The sequence below is a fragment of the Schistocerca piceifrons genome, chromosome 1 (genome assembly GCF_021461385.2).
Source record: "Schistocerca piceifrons isolate TAMUIC-IGC-003096 chromosome 1, iqSchPice1.1, whole genome shotgun sequence".
In the NCBI taxonomy this organism is placed as follows: domain Eukaryota; kingdom Metazoa; phylum Arthropoda; class Insecta; order Orthoptera; family Acrididae; genus Schistocerca; species Schistocerca piceifrons.
Window position 1 is genome coordinate 280,971,181 of NC_060138.1, and position 14,931 is coordinate 280,986,111.

Genomic DNA, 14,931 nt, shown 5'->3' on the forward strand with positions numbered 1-14,931 from the left:
TTTATGAGACATAATTGAGAGGTCTGTTTGTATTAGCAAAAGTTTCTGGTGCAAGCACCTTAAGTTTCCTATCCTTTAAATCAAATGCTTAAGAAAGGTGCATTGTTTGAGTGGATATCTGCCTGTGACCAAGCATTCTGAAGACTGAAAGATGGCTGATGTTCTGCCTCATCATGGTCTCCTACCAGCTGTGGCACCAGCTTGTGGTTGCAGTGGACACTTCACAATATGACATGGTGGTCATTTTGCCTCAACGTAGTGAAGATGGTTTGGGACTGCCCATTGATTTTTAACCAAAGATGCTTAGTGATGAACAGAAGAATTACTCTCAAATATAGAAGGAGGCTCTCGCAATTATTTATGTGACCAAGAAGTTTAATGTATTTCTATATGGCAATAATTTTCATTTGGTGACTCTAACAAGCTGTTTAGCATTTCTATTTGGTCCCTCGGCACACTTGCCAGACAGGACAGCCCACAGACTTCATCACTGGGCCTTGTTCCTTAGCAGGTATAATTACAAGATTCATTTCCACCCCATGACTCGGCACTTCAATGCAGATGCTCTTTCATACCTACCAGTGAGCTGCTGACCCCGTTCTTTGTTAAGTGCGAATGAATGAAAGCAAGAGTGGCCCGACTGACATTTGGCTTGTGTGTCAGATACTAAATGCAATTACTTTGTGTTATGGCATAGACTCACACTCATCAGTCATGTTATTTTGTTATTCACAGAAAATGCTGTGCCACAGGTGGTCATTCTGGCATCTCTCTAGTGGGACATCCTTCACCTCCTGCAATAGGATCACTGTCTCAGGGACAAAGATACTGACTCACCAACATGTCTACTGTTGTGACTCGCCAGTCTTTCAAAGTGATGCCACGCAGTTACACTCTACATGCGGCGCTGTCTGCCAGCCATGCAGCAGCCATGCCACCTGAGCAGCCAGCCAGCCAGCGGCCTCTAGACTTGGACTCAGTGCTGATTTGACTGTTACAATGTACACACATCTTACTTTGTTCACTTGATCTGTGACTTACATGTATTGTGTCGTCCTAGAAATATATTTGTTCAGCTTGATGTTATAACATCTACTGACCTGAGATCGATTGTGAGATTGAACATTTAATCACTGCTTGCTCTAAGTGTGCAGGTCAGTGGACTGAGCCCTGACAATGGTATTCACCATGGCCTGCATCATCACAGCCTTGGGAGTGCATCGACTTCACAGGCCCCTTCCCGGATGCTTACTGATTGGTGGTCGTTGATGGTTGCTCCTGGTTTCCACATTTGTCAACTGCTGCTTCACCATGGTGGATGCAACAGTGCTGTTTCTCACTCTGATATTCTCCATCAATGGCCTGCCCTGCACCCTGGTAATCAACAGCAGTCTACAATTCATCTCTCAGACTTTTCAAGCTTTTGTGCACACCACACTATTCTCTATATTTGTGCACCCCATTTCCACACTCAGTCACAAGGGGAGGTGGATTGCCTCATATGGACTTTCCAGAATGAAGAAGTATATTGGCAATGCCCTGGATGACGTGTCACTCGTTTTCTTAGTTCTTCAGTTTCACACCCATCGGCAAGAAGAGCAAGACAGAGCTGCCACCAAGTGCCAGGCACACATGGTCACATGGTGCTGAATCTTAGCATTGCACTACACATCTGGGACTCCAGTCTGGGCTTGTGCATTTGGGCACCATAAGTGCTTCATTATAGCAGTCACCTGCATCCAGCCATCCAGCATTGTCAGTATATCTTCACGCTGCTGATGGATGGTAGGCTGGTGACCCACCACTGCAATCAACTGTGCCTCAAACTGGAGGACTCACCTGCACCATCTCCACACTTACCTACAAGGCTGTCCTTTTTCCCCCCATCTGGACCTCCTTCTGCAACTCTGGCCTTTATGTCCCCTCCACTGATTCTGCTTCCACATTTGCCGCAGGGCATCATGCCTTTCTCACCCTCTTCTATTCTTGTTTCCAGCCCTCCATTTCTTGCTCTGAGCCTGCATGGATCTGGTTCCTGCAGCACTGCCCTGAGCAGCAAGCATTCCATCCACATACATCTGCTCACATCAATGCTATCACCAACTAGGTCACTTTTGCCCTACACTCCACTGCTGGTCGACAGGGAGCTCTTTGTTGCACAGAGGGCATCAACTGGTGGTGCTGTGGAGGACATGGATGTCACCTTCCTCAGCACTGAGGGCCTTCCTACTCTATGGAGGAGAGATGTTGGAGTGAGATCAGCTTACAGTGACCTGACGAAAGGGGAGCACTGTGGTAACCCACAGTTACATCCTGATCACTCTTGTACCTGCCTGTTTGTTAAGTCAGCAGGACATGAGGTGTTGGCCCATCTTGTATTAGTCAAGTACCCTGCACTGGAGCATAATGCCTAAGCTTAGCCACCAGAGATCTGCACATTCAGACAGTGCTGGCAGCCATGCATCAAGAACAGCATGTGTAGCCACCACCCAGTGCCCCACATAGAAAAATCACCCATCTTTCTATGTAACCATGGCACAGAGTGGCTTCATGCCCATTCTCTGTTGGTTTATGCTCTTTTTAAGTTCAACTATCTCATGGAACACTGTATGTCTTATTAGTGCCTACCCGGCTATGTGAAAGGATGCTGTACTGAATGTATTCATGATGTTAGCATTAAAGTGGTTACATCATTATTGATGTAATTAATATTGTGTAATACTACAGTGAGAGCTTGGTCATGTGAGCTACCCATCTGCACTCCCTGCAATCTAACAGTCGAGTACACCACATGGAAAACTTACGCCGAACCTTACTCCATTTGAGACTGACTCAAGTAAAATTTTGTTTATTACTTGCAAGATTCGAAAGTGTTTGTATTACATTGTAGAGGCACATAAGCCACCCTTCCTGGCAAGGCCCATGATCAATGGTTCATTGAAAGGGGGGGGGGGTGACAACAATAACAATTAAAGTTTTTGTTATTTACTAGGCACACATAGGATTAACTGGTTGACAAAATCTTGGTATCTCTCTTCTGTGGAAAGTGAGTGATAGCAGGAACAAGTGAAGACTTTTTCCCTTGAGCTACCTTTTCATACAGTCAATGACTCGACGTGTTTCCAGATGGTGAAAAGTGGTGTATTATTTATCGCTTATAAAAGTTGACAAATAATATTTAGTTGCAGGTCCAGTGCACTCATTTTGGATCCAATATTACTGAGCACTGGTTTTTTATAGTTTCTGGACATCTACATCACAGCAGAATTCATTAATACTCGGCCATCAGCTGTGCGACCACAAAGATGCCATGAAGTGTGACAGTTATATTTTTATTTAGTTTTATATCTCAAGAGATTGTAATTCCATATTTTAGTCTAGTAACCAAAGCAACACTACCATTTCTAATACTGTTACTTATAGAGGAGAGTGATTTGTATGACAATAATGATCCAGTTTTATTACAAATTAGTCTAGCATATAATCAATTTATTTATGAAACACAGTGAAAATCTATACCTTATTATAGTTAATATCTTCTGCATGCTTCAAATTCAGTCACAAGATCAACTGAATTAAATCCAATAATAGGAATGTCAGTTAGTCTTTAAACTCAGTAGCTTGGCAACACATGTCAAAGATATAGTTTGCTGGAAGGTTATCAAATGTAGTCATACTGTGACCGTAAAAACAGTTGGTCAGCACAACATAAATAAAAGTTAGTCATTCAATATATTTATTAAACACATTGAAAATCTATACCTTATTATAGTTAATACCTTCTGAGTGCTTCAAATTCAATCACAAGATCAACTAAACTAAATCCAATAAAAGGAACATCAGTTAGTCTTTAAACTCAACAGCCTGGCAACACACATCAAAGACATAGTTTGCTGCACGGTTGTCAAACGTAGTCATACTGTGACCGTAAAAACAGTTAGTCAGCACAACATAAATAAAAGTTAGTTGTTCAGTACTTTGTCATATTTTACAACAAGCAGTGCATAGTGCTTATAGCCAATTTGAGTTTACACAAAAAACATCAGTGTCAAATGCAGGAATACCTTGAAAATGTTGGAACAGATAACACTTTCAGATATAAGTGGAGATCAGAAAAAATAATACCACTGAAGGTGCTTTAAATCAATACAAAGAAATGTGTTTGATAGAATACACATGTTTAGCAGATGCGCAGACAGATTTTAAACACCTTTAATAAATAAAAGATGTCGTAAAATACGATAAGAACAGAGGAAAACCTAGGTGTGATGTAATTTAAGTAGATGGTGAACTATATTACCTTCAATGACAGTGCGAGTAAAGTTTTCATCACTCTCACATTCAACTAAATCACTGAAGGCCCATATAGTCCCCATTATGTTCCATCCAACTTCAGGAATGATTAGCAGCACTCTGTAAAAAAAGATAAAACAAATAAGAACATAAAATTTTACAGTTTTAATGAGAAAAAAATGTTCATGATATGAAACTTCCTGAAAAATTAATTCTCTGTGAGCAGTAATTTTACCAGCTGAGTTATCTAAGCATACTATGTGGCCCATTTCATAGCTTCAATCTGACAATACATTTCTTCCACTTCACAAAGTAAAAGAATGGAAAATTAATATTGTGTCAATTAAAGACAATAACTCAGACACAATACTGCCACTTCAGGTTTCAACAAATATTGTCATAACCATCATGTGACCTTATTCCCACTTCCATTATACCACAATCAGTCAGAAGAAACAGTTCCACTTGTAAAACGCAAGGCATTTATGCTGCTGCCGGTCACTAGACAGCATAATAAGCATCTCTTGAGCTGACCTGCATGGGACAATATCTTTGTAGTTATCACAGGGTAATGGTAGTGGACAAATGTCAATCTAATGATGAACACAGTACCTGATGAAACAGGTAGGAGTGATGCAAACTTAAGTAACTGCAATACTGTGAAAAAGAGAATACATTTGACAACTGAAAATTGTTAAAGTTGAGGCCATTTGATGGTAGATATAAATAAAATGTTTAATACAGACAATAAGCTAAGACTGGAGAAGCCTGAAATAGTAAGTTGGTTACATGGAGCCTTTTAGGCAACACCATCCCATCAATCGAATTACATGATATAGTTTTTTTTTTTTTTTTTTAGGGGAGTGGGGGGGGGGAGGGGGGGGGGGGAATTGAGTGGACAGCTAGTTGGGGAACTGAACCTGTTTAACCTAAATATATCTTCAATGACAGAACCATTAGCTACCTTGCATTAAGAATTTATTTCTGGAATGTGTGGAATATACAGACATAGGAAGAAAGGTAGAATGCGTGACACTCGAGGATTTGAAGATAGTGATAGAAATTTGATGAACAGGATATCAACATTACACTGGTATAGTGGAGAATGTGCAAGGCTTTGTACGTGTGGAGGACAATGGAGGGATGCAGTCCTCATGTTCATCCCATAAGTAATTTTAATCTATTGTGGGGTTTCTGTTGCATCGTTATTAGGTAGGGTTTTAAAGTTAGTTTGTAATCAAGGATTAGTTCAAGAAATTTAAATTAATTTATTTAGCCCATTTGATCACATGCTGCACAGTGTACTAGATGATACTGGACTTTTGATAAATAATCATGTCTATATGTACATATTACATATTAAAAATTACATATTACATACATGGTACTGAAGCTCGTGTATTCACATACTGAATAAAAGCAGTGGTGCAGTAGATATTCTCTACTAGCTCTTTCAAATGCTTTTACATTTAATATACGTTTTAAATCAACTGGCAATTTTATAAGAGTTTTATCCCTACATGTATCATGTAGCTTCCTGACACAAACTTGTTTTCGATGGAATTACATGTAAGTTTTCCTTTATTTTGTGTTGGTAGTGCTTTCAGTGTTATAAAAAATAGTTTATGGGATTGTCTAGCTCTGTTCCTTGTAATAACCCTAATGGATCATTTTTATGTTATGAAGTTCTCCTAAACTACTGCTGAATTTCCCCGGAATATGATGTCATATTACAGGTACACATTAAAATATGTGTAGAAAGCACTCATTAGTGTATCCTTTTAGGATTCCTCAAAGGTAACACTGAGTGTTCAGTTTAGAATTTATATATTCAACATATTTGTCCCATTTAGGTCACATTATATCAAAATTCTGAGAAATTTCATTGCCTATTTATTTACAATGAATTAATTACTGGTGGTCACATCAAGGTCATGCAAATTTTATTTTGACAGCTACAGAAATTTATTGATTTAATGTACTTACTTTTGACAGAATTTATTACACATTAGATATCTTAATTTTTGCCACTTTTACTAATAATTTTGTGCCACCAGCAACTACGCCAGTTAACAGGTTACAACAGTTCTAAAAAGTATGAAAAAGCCACGGAGATGGAAACTATAGGTGGTTCATCTGATAACTATTTCCTGGATTTTTGATGGGTTTATCTTGAAGACCACAGGCTTAGCTGGTGTATGTGTACTGTCAGTGGGAGTGACATTGAGAGTAGTGAGGTGACATTGTCAAAATTGTATTTTCATTAACACTGGTTGAACAGTTTCTTGGAATTAAACACAGAAGACAGCAAAGTGTTCCAGAGATATTAGTGCATTACAAGAATAAATTGAAATGTACTAAAGCATGACACACTATTGCTAACTGAGAACATGTATCTGGAAACCATTACATGTACAAGTCATTTCATGTTTTGCTAGAAGCAACAGTATAGGATTTTATAGACGGTAATTAATTGTGAACAACAGTATGACAACTTTTGTTCCCATTTATCAATTTTTCCTGCATTTTCCAAAATATTTTTTTTTTAAAACTGGCAACTTCATGTAGTGTGTATGTGATATGTTGATGCTGTTCAAAAGCAGCAATTGCTATGATGATTCATTACTAATATATATTATGTGTATTATAGCAACTGATGAAATGTTCTCATTTATTCTTCAACCTCAGTTATGCATTTTTAATTACATGGCATGTTTCAATCACTCTGGATGTAATTAAAAATGTGTCACTGAGACTAGAGAATAAATAAGAATTGTTTTAAATATCAATACAGTTTCTGATTCTCTCATTACGAATATGTCAGCTACAGTGATAAAATGTTATTATTGAAAAGTTTTAGGACACTGGACGCAACTGCCAGTGGCATTCACTATTCATCAATGCAAAGTACAAGTTCCCAAGACGCATTAAGAAATTGATCAACAGCATAGAAAACAAGGAGAAAAATTTACAGTCATGTTCTTGGGAGGCTGGGAGATAAACCACTAAACAGAGCAGTAATTTGCCTCTGTTTTGGTAGAATGTTTACATCTTGTGAGATTGGTTATGTTTTCTTGGGGAATATTTAGGATACACAATGCAAACAATGCAACAGCACTCAAAGAAAAAGTGACAGTATGAAAGAAGATAAAAGTAGCACATGCGAACAGTACATGAGTGAGAGATGTAGTTCTGGAACTTGCTAGGAGGACAAGTAAAGCCAGAAAAAGCAACTAAAAGGAAACTTTAACACCAGAGTATAAGTTCACAAAAAGAAAGCAGTAGAGTACATTCCACACATGACAATACTAATGAAAGAGGAATGAACTTTGATGAAACTGATGATAATATAGGAATGAGATTTTTCTAACATTATGATAATAATTGAGGGGACATTTCAACACATGATTTCAGTCCAGGTATGGATGTTTTAGATTTTTATGATGAAGAATATTATCCTGGCTTGATCACATGAAAAACAACAAATGGCAAAAGTTAGAATTGTTGAAAGTGGCTTGAGAAGCCAGATGAAATTGAATAACTTCCAGATGATATGCTGCTTGACAAAAAAGTGAAGCACTTAGAAAATATGGTCAGTCATCAATGTAACTTCATACACAAATGCACCTACAGTGGATATGTAAATGCTTAGGGTTGCATTTCTTTGTGACAGGTAGACCGGCCACCTGAGCACGTTAGTGTAAATTGTGTTTATTTTTGTTACCGGGCCTGGAGATGTCACGTACACATGTGAAATAGCTGTATCTCTGTGCCAGAGTCCAGGATATCAATGGCCAATTATAACAGTTGTGGGCCAGCTTGCGCCAGGAGAGGATGCAATGGCTTTAAGATGCCCTTTCCAATTGAGTCAGTGCATATACCAAAGCCTGAAGGAGAGCAAGTAGGCTTGTACTGCCAAAGTTTTGTAATATTTCGATTTTATTTAATTCTAAGCTCTTAAACCTGCTCAAAGTAAGCTTTGTTTCCACCTCTGGGTAAGTATAATTGGCTGGGGCAAAATGGAGTAGTGTCAACTGTTAATGTATCAAACAATAAGTGTTAACTTACTTACAAAGAGCAGTACAACAAGCTACATAATTAACAGAAGGCACAGAATAGTGAACACATAACAAAAAATTGTAGTTGGAAATATAATATTATTTTGGATCAAAATATATCAAACTCATAAGAAGACCTACACCCCGACACTTGTTAGCAGATACAACATTTTGAGAACTGTAAGTAGAAAAACATCAGCCATCACCACAAACTTGTTGTAGTACCCATAGTAGACTCTTTCTTTAGTGTTGTGTGAAAAAAGTCAGATAAATGATCCAATTATGAGAAACTGGCAACTGAACAGTGCAAAAAAATGGCAATGTGCAGCCTCCACATTATTTTCAGAGGTTCTCAAATAATTCAAATGTGTTGAACTTATAGCAACTAAACGATAGGTTTATTGTGGAGGATGTTCTTCTCAATGAGTAGATGTCTATGTTAACATATCCTATTACATTTTCATGCTCATATAACACTGAAGTGACAGTGGTTCTGACTGAAAGGGTGTCAGTTTGCTGATTTTTTGGAGATTTATAGTCTAAAACAATGAAGTACTTTTCTTTCTGCAGATTCTTTTTATGAATACAAGTTCTGCCTGTTTTTTCTTTAGAATTCAAGGCTTTGAGAACTTGTGGTTTGAGACTGTATGTGCCAGAGCCCACTTCACATTTTCATTGTCTGTTGGGAGCATTTGTTCCATGAGAAAAGAAAAGTTGTATGGCTTTAGACACTTTTTGAATAGAATGACTGTACAAAAGTTTAGGTGATGCAGAAGGTGGGTTCAGTTCTTTATAATGTGTGGTAAGCATTGAACATTACAATGCGCTTTGATCCACATTTCTAGGAATTCACATAGCTCACAGAAGACCTGAAATTTGTTCATCCAATGGTCACTGAAGAAAGGTTTGCAGAGAAATGGGAATATAGAAGGAATATTAGGCTGAAGAGACATGACTGAGGTAATAACGAGTATGAAACAAATAATCCTCTGTCTCAGAACAGTGCTGGCAAGGAAATATAAAGAATGAAATGTTGTTAGTAGTTTGCACAGTCCAAAACAGGAGAAAAGAGAGTGATAATTTGCTGTGCTGATGCTGTCAGCAGCGAAAAATTAACTTAAGAATTAGAAGACTGCCACATGAAGCTACAATTCAATTTGAAATTATTACAATGACATTGGTTGAAATTTTTTCGCTTAGGAATTAAGAAGAGAGATAGCCAAAAGGTGTCTGAGTCATGCAATCTTTACAAACAGTTGTACAGAATTAGTAGTGACAAAAATTAAGAAATAGCTATATGTGGCATATACAGGGCTGCCCCCTGCAGATTTCAGCCACCACACTAATGTGTATGCTTCACATGCTAGAGACAGCCCCTGCCTCACCATGGAGGTTGTTGTAAACAGAGTCAGGGATATTCTGTATTAGTTGACCACAATATTATCACGCATGGGAGTGAGGGTGCTTCGATTGGCTTATGGTGCATCAGTGCATAATCGGGATTGATAGTATATGCACAACTAACCCAAAAACATTGACAGTGCAATGTGTTTGCCTTAGTTATCACTGTACTTGTTTACTGTGACATCACCTTCTGTTACCGATAATGGGCAAATGCAATAATATCGTGATCGAGTAGTAAAATCGAACTGCCAGCAGACACTGCAGCGTCCGAGGGTGCAAACATCACCAACAGACAGCATGCCCATCATGGTAGAGAGTGCTGTAGGTAGGACGCTACTTTACTATGCAAAATCACTTGCCTCTGCAGCGCAGTGCTGGTATCCTTCCAACAGAGACGATTTAGGCCAACACTGGACCATGCTGGAGCTGTTATGTCCCACGTCTTCACCTGGCTGCACCAGCAGCTCCCCGTAAGGTCTTGAGCACCTGTCACTGACGCTATGCAGGACCACTATCTGCTGCTACTAGATGCCACAACACCATACATCATACTAGTGGCAGCTATCATCATCCGAGGCACTGTCTTCGGCAACTGCTGTCGCCTGAGATCCCAGAAGTACCGTCCTCATAAGGACATACTCTGAGTGCCAAGTTGGATCCTAACATCGATTATCTTTGGCTCCTCCTGCCAGCTAGCACGAGTTGTGGGCTTTGTCAATTAGGAGCATCTCAGACAACGTCTAGGAGAGACTTTTCTGGTTGTACTTCAGCTATGTGGATATTCATTCATAGACACTGTATTTGAGTTCTGTTTTCTATTTTGATAATAAGCAGCGTTATTAGAAAGTATCTTTCATCTCTCCTTGGTATAAGGGTACTTCATTATAGTTCAGGGTATGTAGTAAGAACAATATAAGAAGGCACAAACACAAAAATTAATGCATAATTAATATGAATGCAAAATATTTCACTTGTTTGGTAGAAAAAACAAGACAAAGACTTAAGCTTACAATCTGGCCTGTACTGTTTTATTTTATACTACTCAGTTCTATCATATTTGTAATCATTTTATTTCCTGCTGGTGATTATTCTGCCATGCTTGGTCCATTTATTCCTAAGGGCTAAATGGGAAATGGTGTTGCTCAAAATATTTAGCCCTACATAGAATTAAACTCGTCTTTGTTATTTCCTTAGTGTGGTTAAACATCTCCACTCTTTTTTGTTGTGAGACAGAATTGACAGGATGAGTTGAAAAGGACTTTACAATTCTGTAATGATATAGAAATTTATTGAGATAACTTACAGAATCGATAGATGTGTCATTTTGTAGCAAACAACCTCAAGTTTGATTCACAGCAGCAGTACCCTATTCTGCCACCAGTGGAGCCAGTGTAGTGCACAGTTAAAATGGCTACTTTCACTGGTGATGAGTATGTTGGTTTCATGAAATAAACTCTGCAGCAACTGTCCGATGTAAATTTCGTACCAAACACATTAAAGAACCATTAAGCAGACCTACAATTTACTCTTGACACAAAAACTTTGTTGAGATGGGTTGTTCACTGCGACATGATAAATCACCAGGTCGCCCGTGTGTTGATGGCTATGTCGACAGGTCACGGATAGCTTTGCCTGCAGTCCACAAAAATCAACGCAATGTGCAGTCCACAAAAATCAACGCAATGTGGATCTGACCTACCAAACCATATAGCTGACTTGAAAAATCGAATCTGCACTGCCACTGCACAAGTTGCACTCGACTTGTTGTAAAGATTGTGGGAAGAAATTGATTACCAGTGGGATGTTTGCCGCATCACAAATGATAGTCACATCGAACTAAAATGACACTTGACACTTATGTGAAACTTGAGGTTGTTTGCTTCAAAATGACACATCTACCGATTCTGTCAGTTATCTCAATAAATTTATATCATTCCAAAGTTGTAAGGTCCTTTTTGACTCACCTTGTATAATTATCAGTTGACGTTTCGGGGCCCCTGATGGTCTACATCCCACCTGATTGTTCCTGTCAATGTTAGCTGTGCTTAAATCCATGCCTATAATTGTTTTATGTGCTCTTGCATCAGCAGGTTGTCTGTGTTGCGCAGCATTTTGTGATACACCGAACAGGCAAATGCTATTTCGTCTTTGATAATTTCCTAATTCGACTGTGCCAATAGACAGGTTTTCTTCCTAATCTCGTGCCTTCTTTCCATACCCAAGACACAGACCATTTTACGTCACTAACTTCTGCAAATTATTTGCAACACTTTCGCAAATTTTGGACAGAGCAGCCGCCCCCACTACATCTGCTACAGTGCACCCAGTCAGGTCGAGGGTACCTTCCTGGTGAATGGCATCACTTCCTCGAGCGCAGCTCGCTAATGTAGAGCGAACAGAGGCCTCACTCTAAATGGTGGTCATTAGCGCTGCGTCGCAGGCTAGACGTACTGTTGTTTGCTTTCCGGTTTATCAATTTGCCAGTGTGGGCGTGTGGTGTTAAACCATGCCACTACAACGTGATGTCTTTCAAAGGATTTTCGGATGCTGGCTATGCCACCTTTCACATCGCCCAGGTGATTAAACGAAGAGGCGTGAGCTCTGAAGATGTCGCCTTTTATGCTCTTGGAGTCCTAGATGCCTTCATCGATGTCACCATCACTGCCGAGCACTCTGCTAGAATGATATTTGTGTGGAAGTAGAAGGATACATGTGGAAAACAGCAAGTAGTGAAAGAGGACCTTCAAGAAGTTAATTCGATGTCTTGGATGGAAATGGAAATGAGCGTTTGGCGTCATTGGCCGGGAGGCCCCTTGTGGGGCAGGTCCGGCCACCTTGGTGCAGGTCTTATTACATTCGACGCCACATTGGGTGACCTGCGCGTCGGATGGGGATGAAATGATGATGAAGACAACACAACATCCAGTCCCTGAGCGGAGAAAATCTCCGACTCAGCCGGGAATCGAACACGGGCCCATAGGACGGCAATCAGTCACGCTGACCACTCAGCTACCGGGGCGGACATGTCTTGGATGAAAGTGACTAAGCGGAATAATCACTCAATGGCCTTTAGTAACGGAGAAGGTGTAGTTAACTTAGAATTTGATACATGGGGGCTGCAAAATGTGCACAAGAACACAAGACAAGTCCCTGATTGCTCTTAGACTAAAGCTTACTGAGAGGAAGTTACCTTGTGTCCTATGCTGGCCAGGTGGCGGAGCGGTTCTAGGCGCTACAGTCTGGAACCGTGCGTCCGCTACAGTCGCAGGTTCGAATCCTGCCTCGGGCATGGGTGTGTGTGATGTCCTTAGGTTAGTTAGGTTTAAGTAGTTCTAAGTTCTAGGGGACTGATGACCTTAGAAGTTAAGTCCCATAGTGCTCAGATCCATTTGAACCATTTTTGAACCTTGTGTCCTATGCTTCAAAGGACTACAGAAACAGAAGGCACAAGGCAAACCAGATTTTCATTTTGTTTCCTATGTAAAGCGCAAATACACCAACTGTAAGACTTTTAAGTTCAGCTGCGTGTTAACGATGTTGTCCGTGTTTATGTGACTACAACAAATGAAACTGGTAATCAGACTAATTAGTATAAACAGTTCTATGGTCCCGGAGGATTAGATTAGATTAGATTTACTTCATTCCAATTGATCCGTAGTGAGGAGGTCCTCCAGGATGTGGAACATGTCAGAAAAACAACAATACATGACAAATATTTATAACTAAAACAAATAAGCTAATGTACCATTCCACGGGTCCCAAGTGGAATGATTGTCATTTTTTAATGAACACTATATGAAAGAACCATTTTATATATACTAATGCACTGAATTTAAAATAAAAAAGTTTTTTATTTATTTATAAGGTAATAAACATGTAATACAACTACTATAATACTTATTTACAATGAACACATTACTGCACTGAAATGGTGCAGAATATATATATATATATATATATAAAAACAAAGATGATGAGACTTACCAAACAAAAGCGCTGGCAGGTCAATAGACACACAAACAAACACAAACATACACACAAAATTCAAGCTTTCGCAACAAACGGTTGCTTCATCAGGAAAGAGGGAAGGAGAGGGAAAGACGAAAGGATGTGGGTTTTAAGGGAGAGGGTAAGGAGAGTCATTCCAATCCCGGGAGCGAAAAGACTTAACTTAGGGGGAAAAAAGGACAGGTATACACTCGCACACACACACACATATCCATCTGCACAGATGCGGAAAGCCAGGTTGGAAGCTTTTTGTGTTCGTGATCTGAGTAAGAGGTGTTATGAAGATATGGTACCATGGTACCTCAATCAAAAGTGCAGGAGACAAGCCCATTCAGTTTGTAGCGCTGCCACTTCAGGTCTTCATGTTTTTCTCCGAACAGGTTAGCTTTCTAAGGCATGTTGTTGTTGTTGTTGTTGTTGTCTTCAGTCCTGAGACTGGATTGATGCAGCTCTCCATGCTACTCTATCCTGTGCAAGCTTTTTCATCTCCCAGTACCTACTGCAACCTACATCCTTCTGAATCTGCTTAGTGTATTCATCTCTTGGTCTCCCTCTACGATTTTTACCCTCCACGCTGCCCTCCAATACTAAATTGGTGATCCCTTGATGCCTCAGAACATGTCCTACCAACCGATCCCTTCTCCTGGTCAAGTTGTGCCACAAACTTCTCTTCTCCCCAATCCTATTCAATACTTCCTCATTAGTTATGTGATCTACCCATCTAATCTTCAGCATTCTTCTGTAGCACCACATTTCGAAAGCTTCTATTCTCTTCTTGGCATAAGGCATATAATACTGTATTTCGAAGCTATGGGATCCGTAGTCCACAGGTAGCCCGGAGTGAAGGAAAATAGAATTTATTACTACGCTGGAATAATAAACTGCCCTCTACGCCAATTCAATTGCATCTTTGTTTGGATTTTTTCAACAATATTGTGTTAAAGAGGGTGTCCAAGGGCCAGCCGTGTCGACGGTCGTACAGGACTGGAGCTGGGCTAGTATAGCCGCAATTTTATAAAAATTTTGTGGTGTGGACTTGGAGGCGTACTTGGACATCCTGTACAGTTATACTGCATCAGGCAGTGACCAGTGTTCCACTACACTCCATTCCTGTTGTGCGCATTTCTTGAAGATTATATCTGTGCTTTTCAAGAAATGAGAGCTTCCA

At 39.7% G+C, this 14,931-nt stretch overlaps 1 protein-coding gene across 4 annotated transcripts in view; it reads right to left on the reverse strand.

Moving 5' to 3' along the window:
• Positions 1–14,931, reverse strand: part of LOC124785083 (diacylglycerol lipase-beta-like) — an 853,236-nt gene that overhangs the window by 109,150 nt on the left and 729,155 nt on the right. For all 4 annotated transcript variants that reach the window (XM_047254152.1, XM_047254151.1, XM_047254150.1 and 1 more), the window contains one exon: positions 4,301–4,413. In XM_047254152.1, the coding sequence (XP_047110108.1) occupies positions 4,301–4,413 (113 nt within the window). The remainder of the gene's footprint in view (positions 1–4,300; positions 4,414–14,931) is intronic.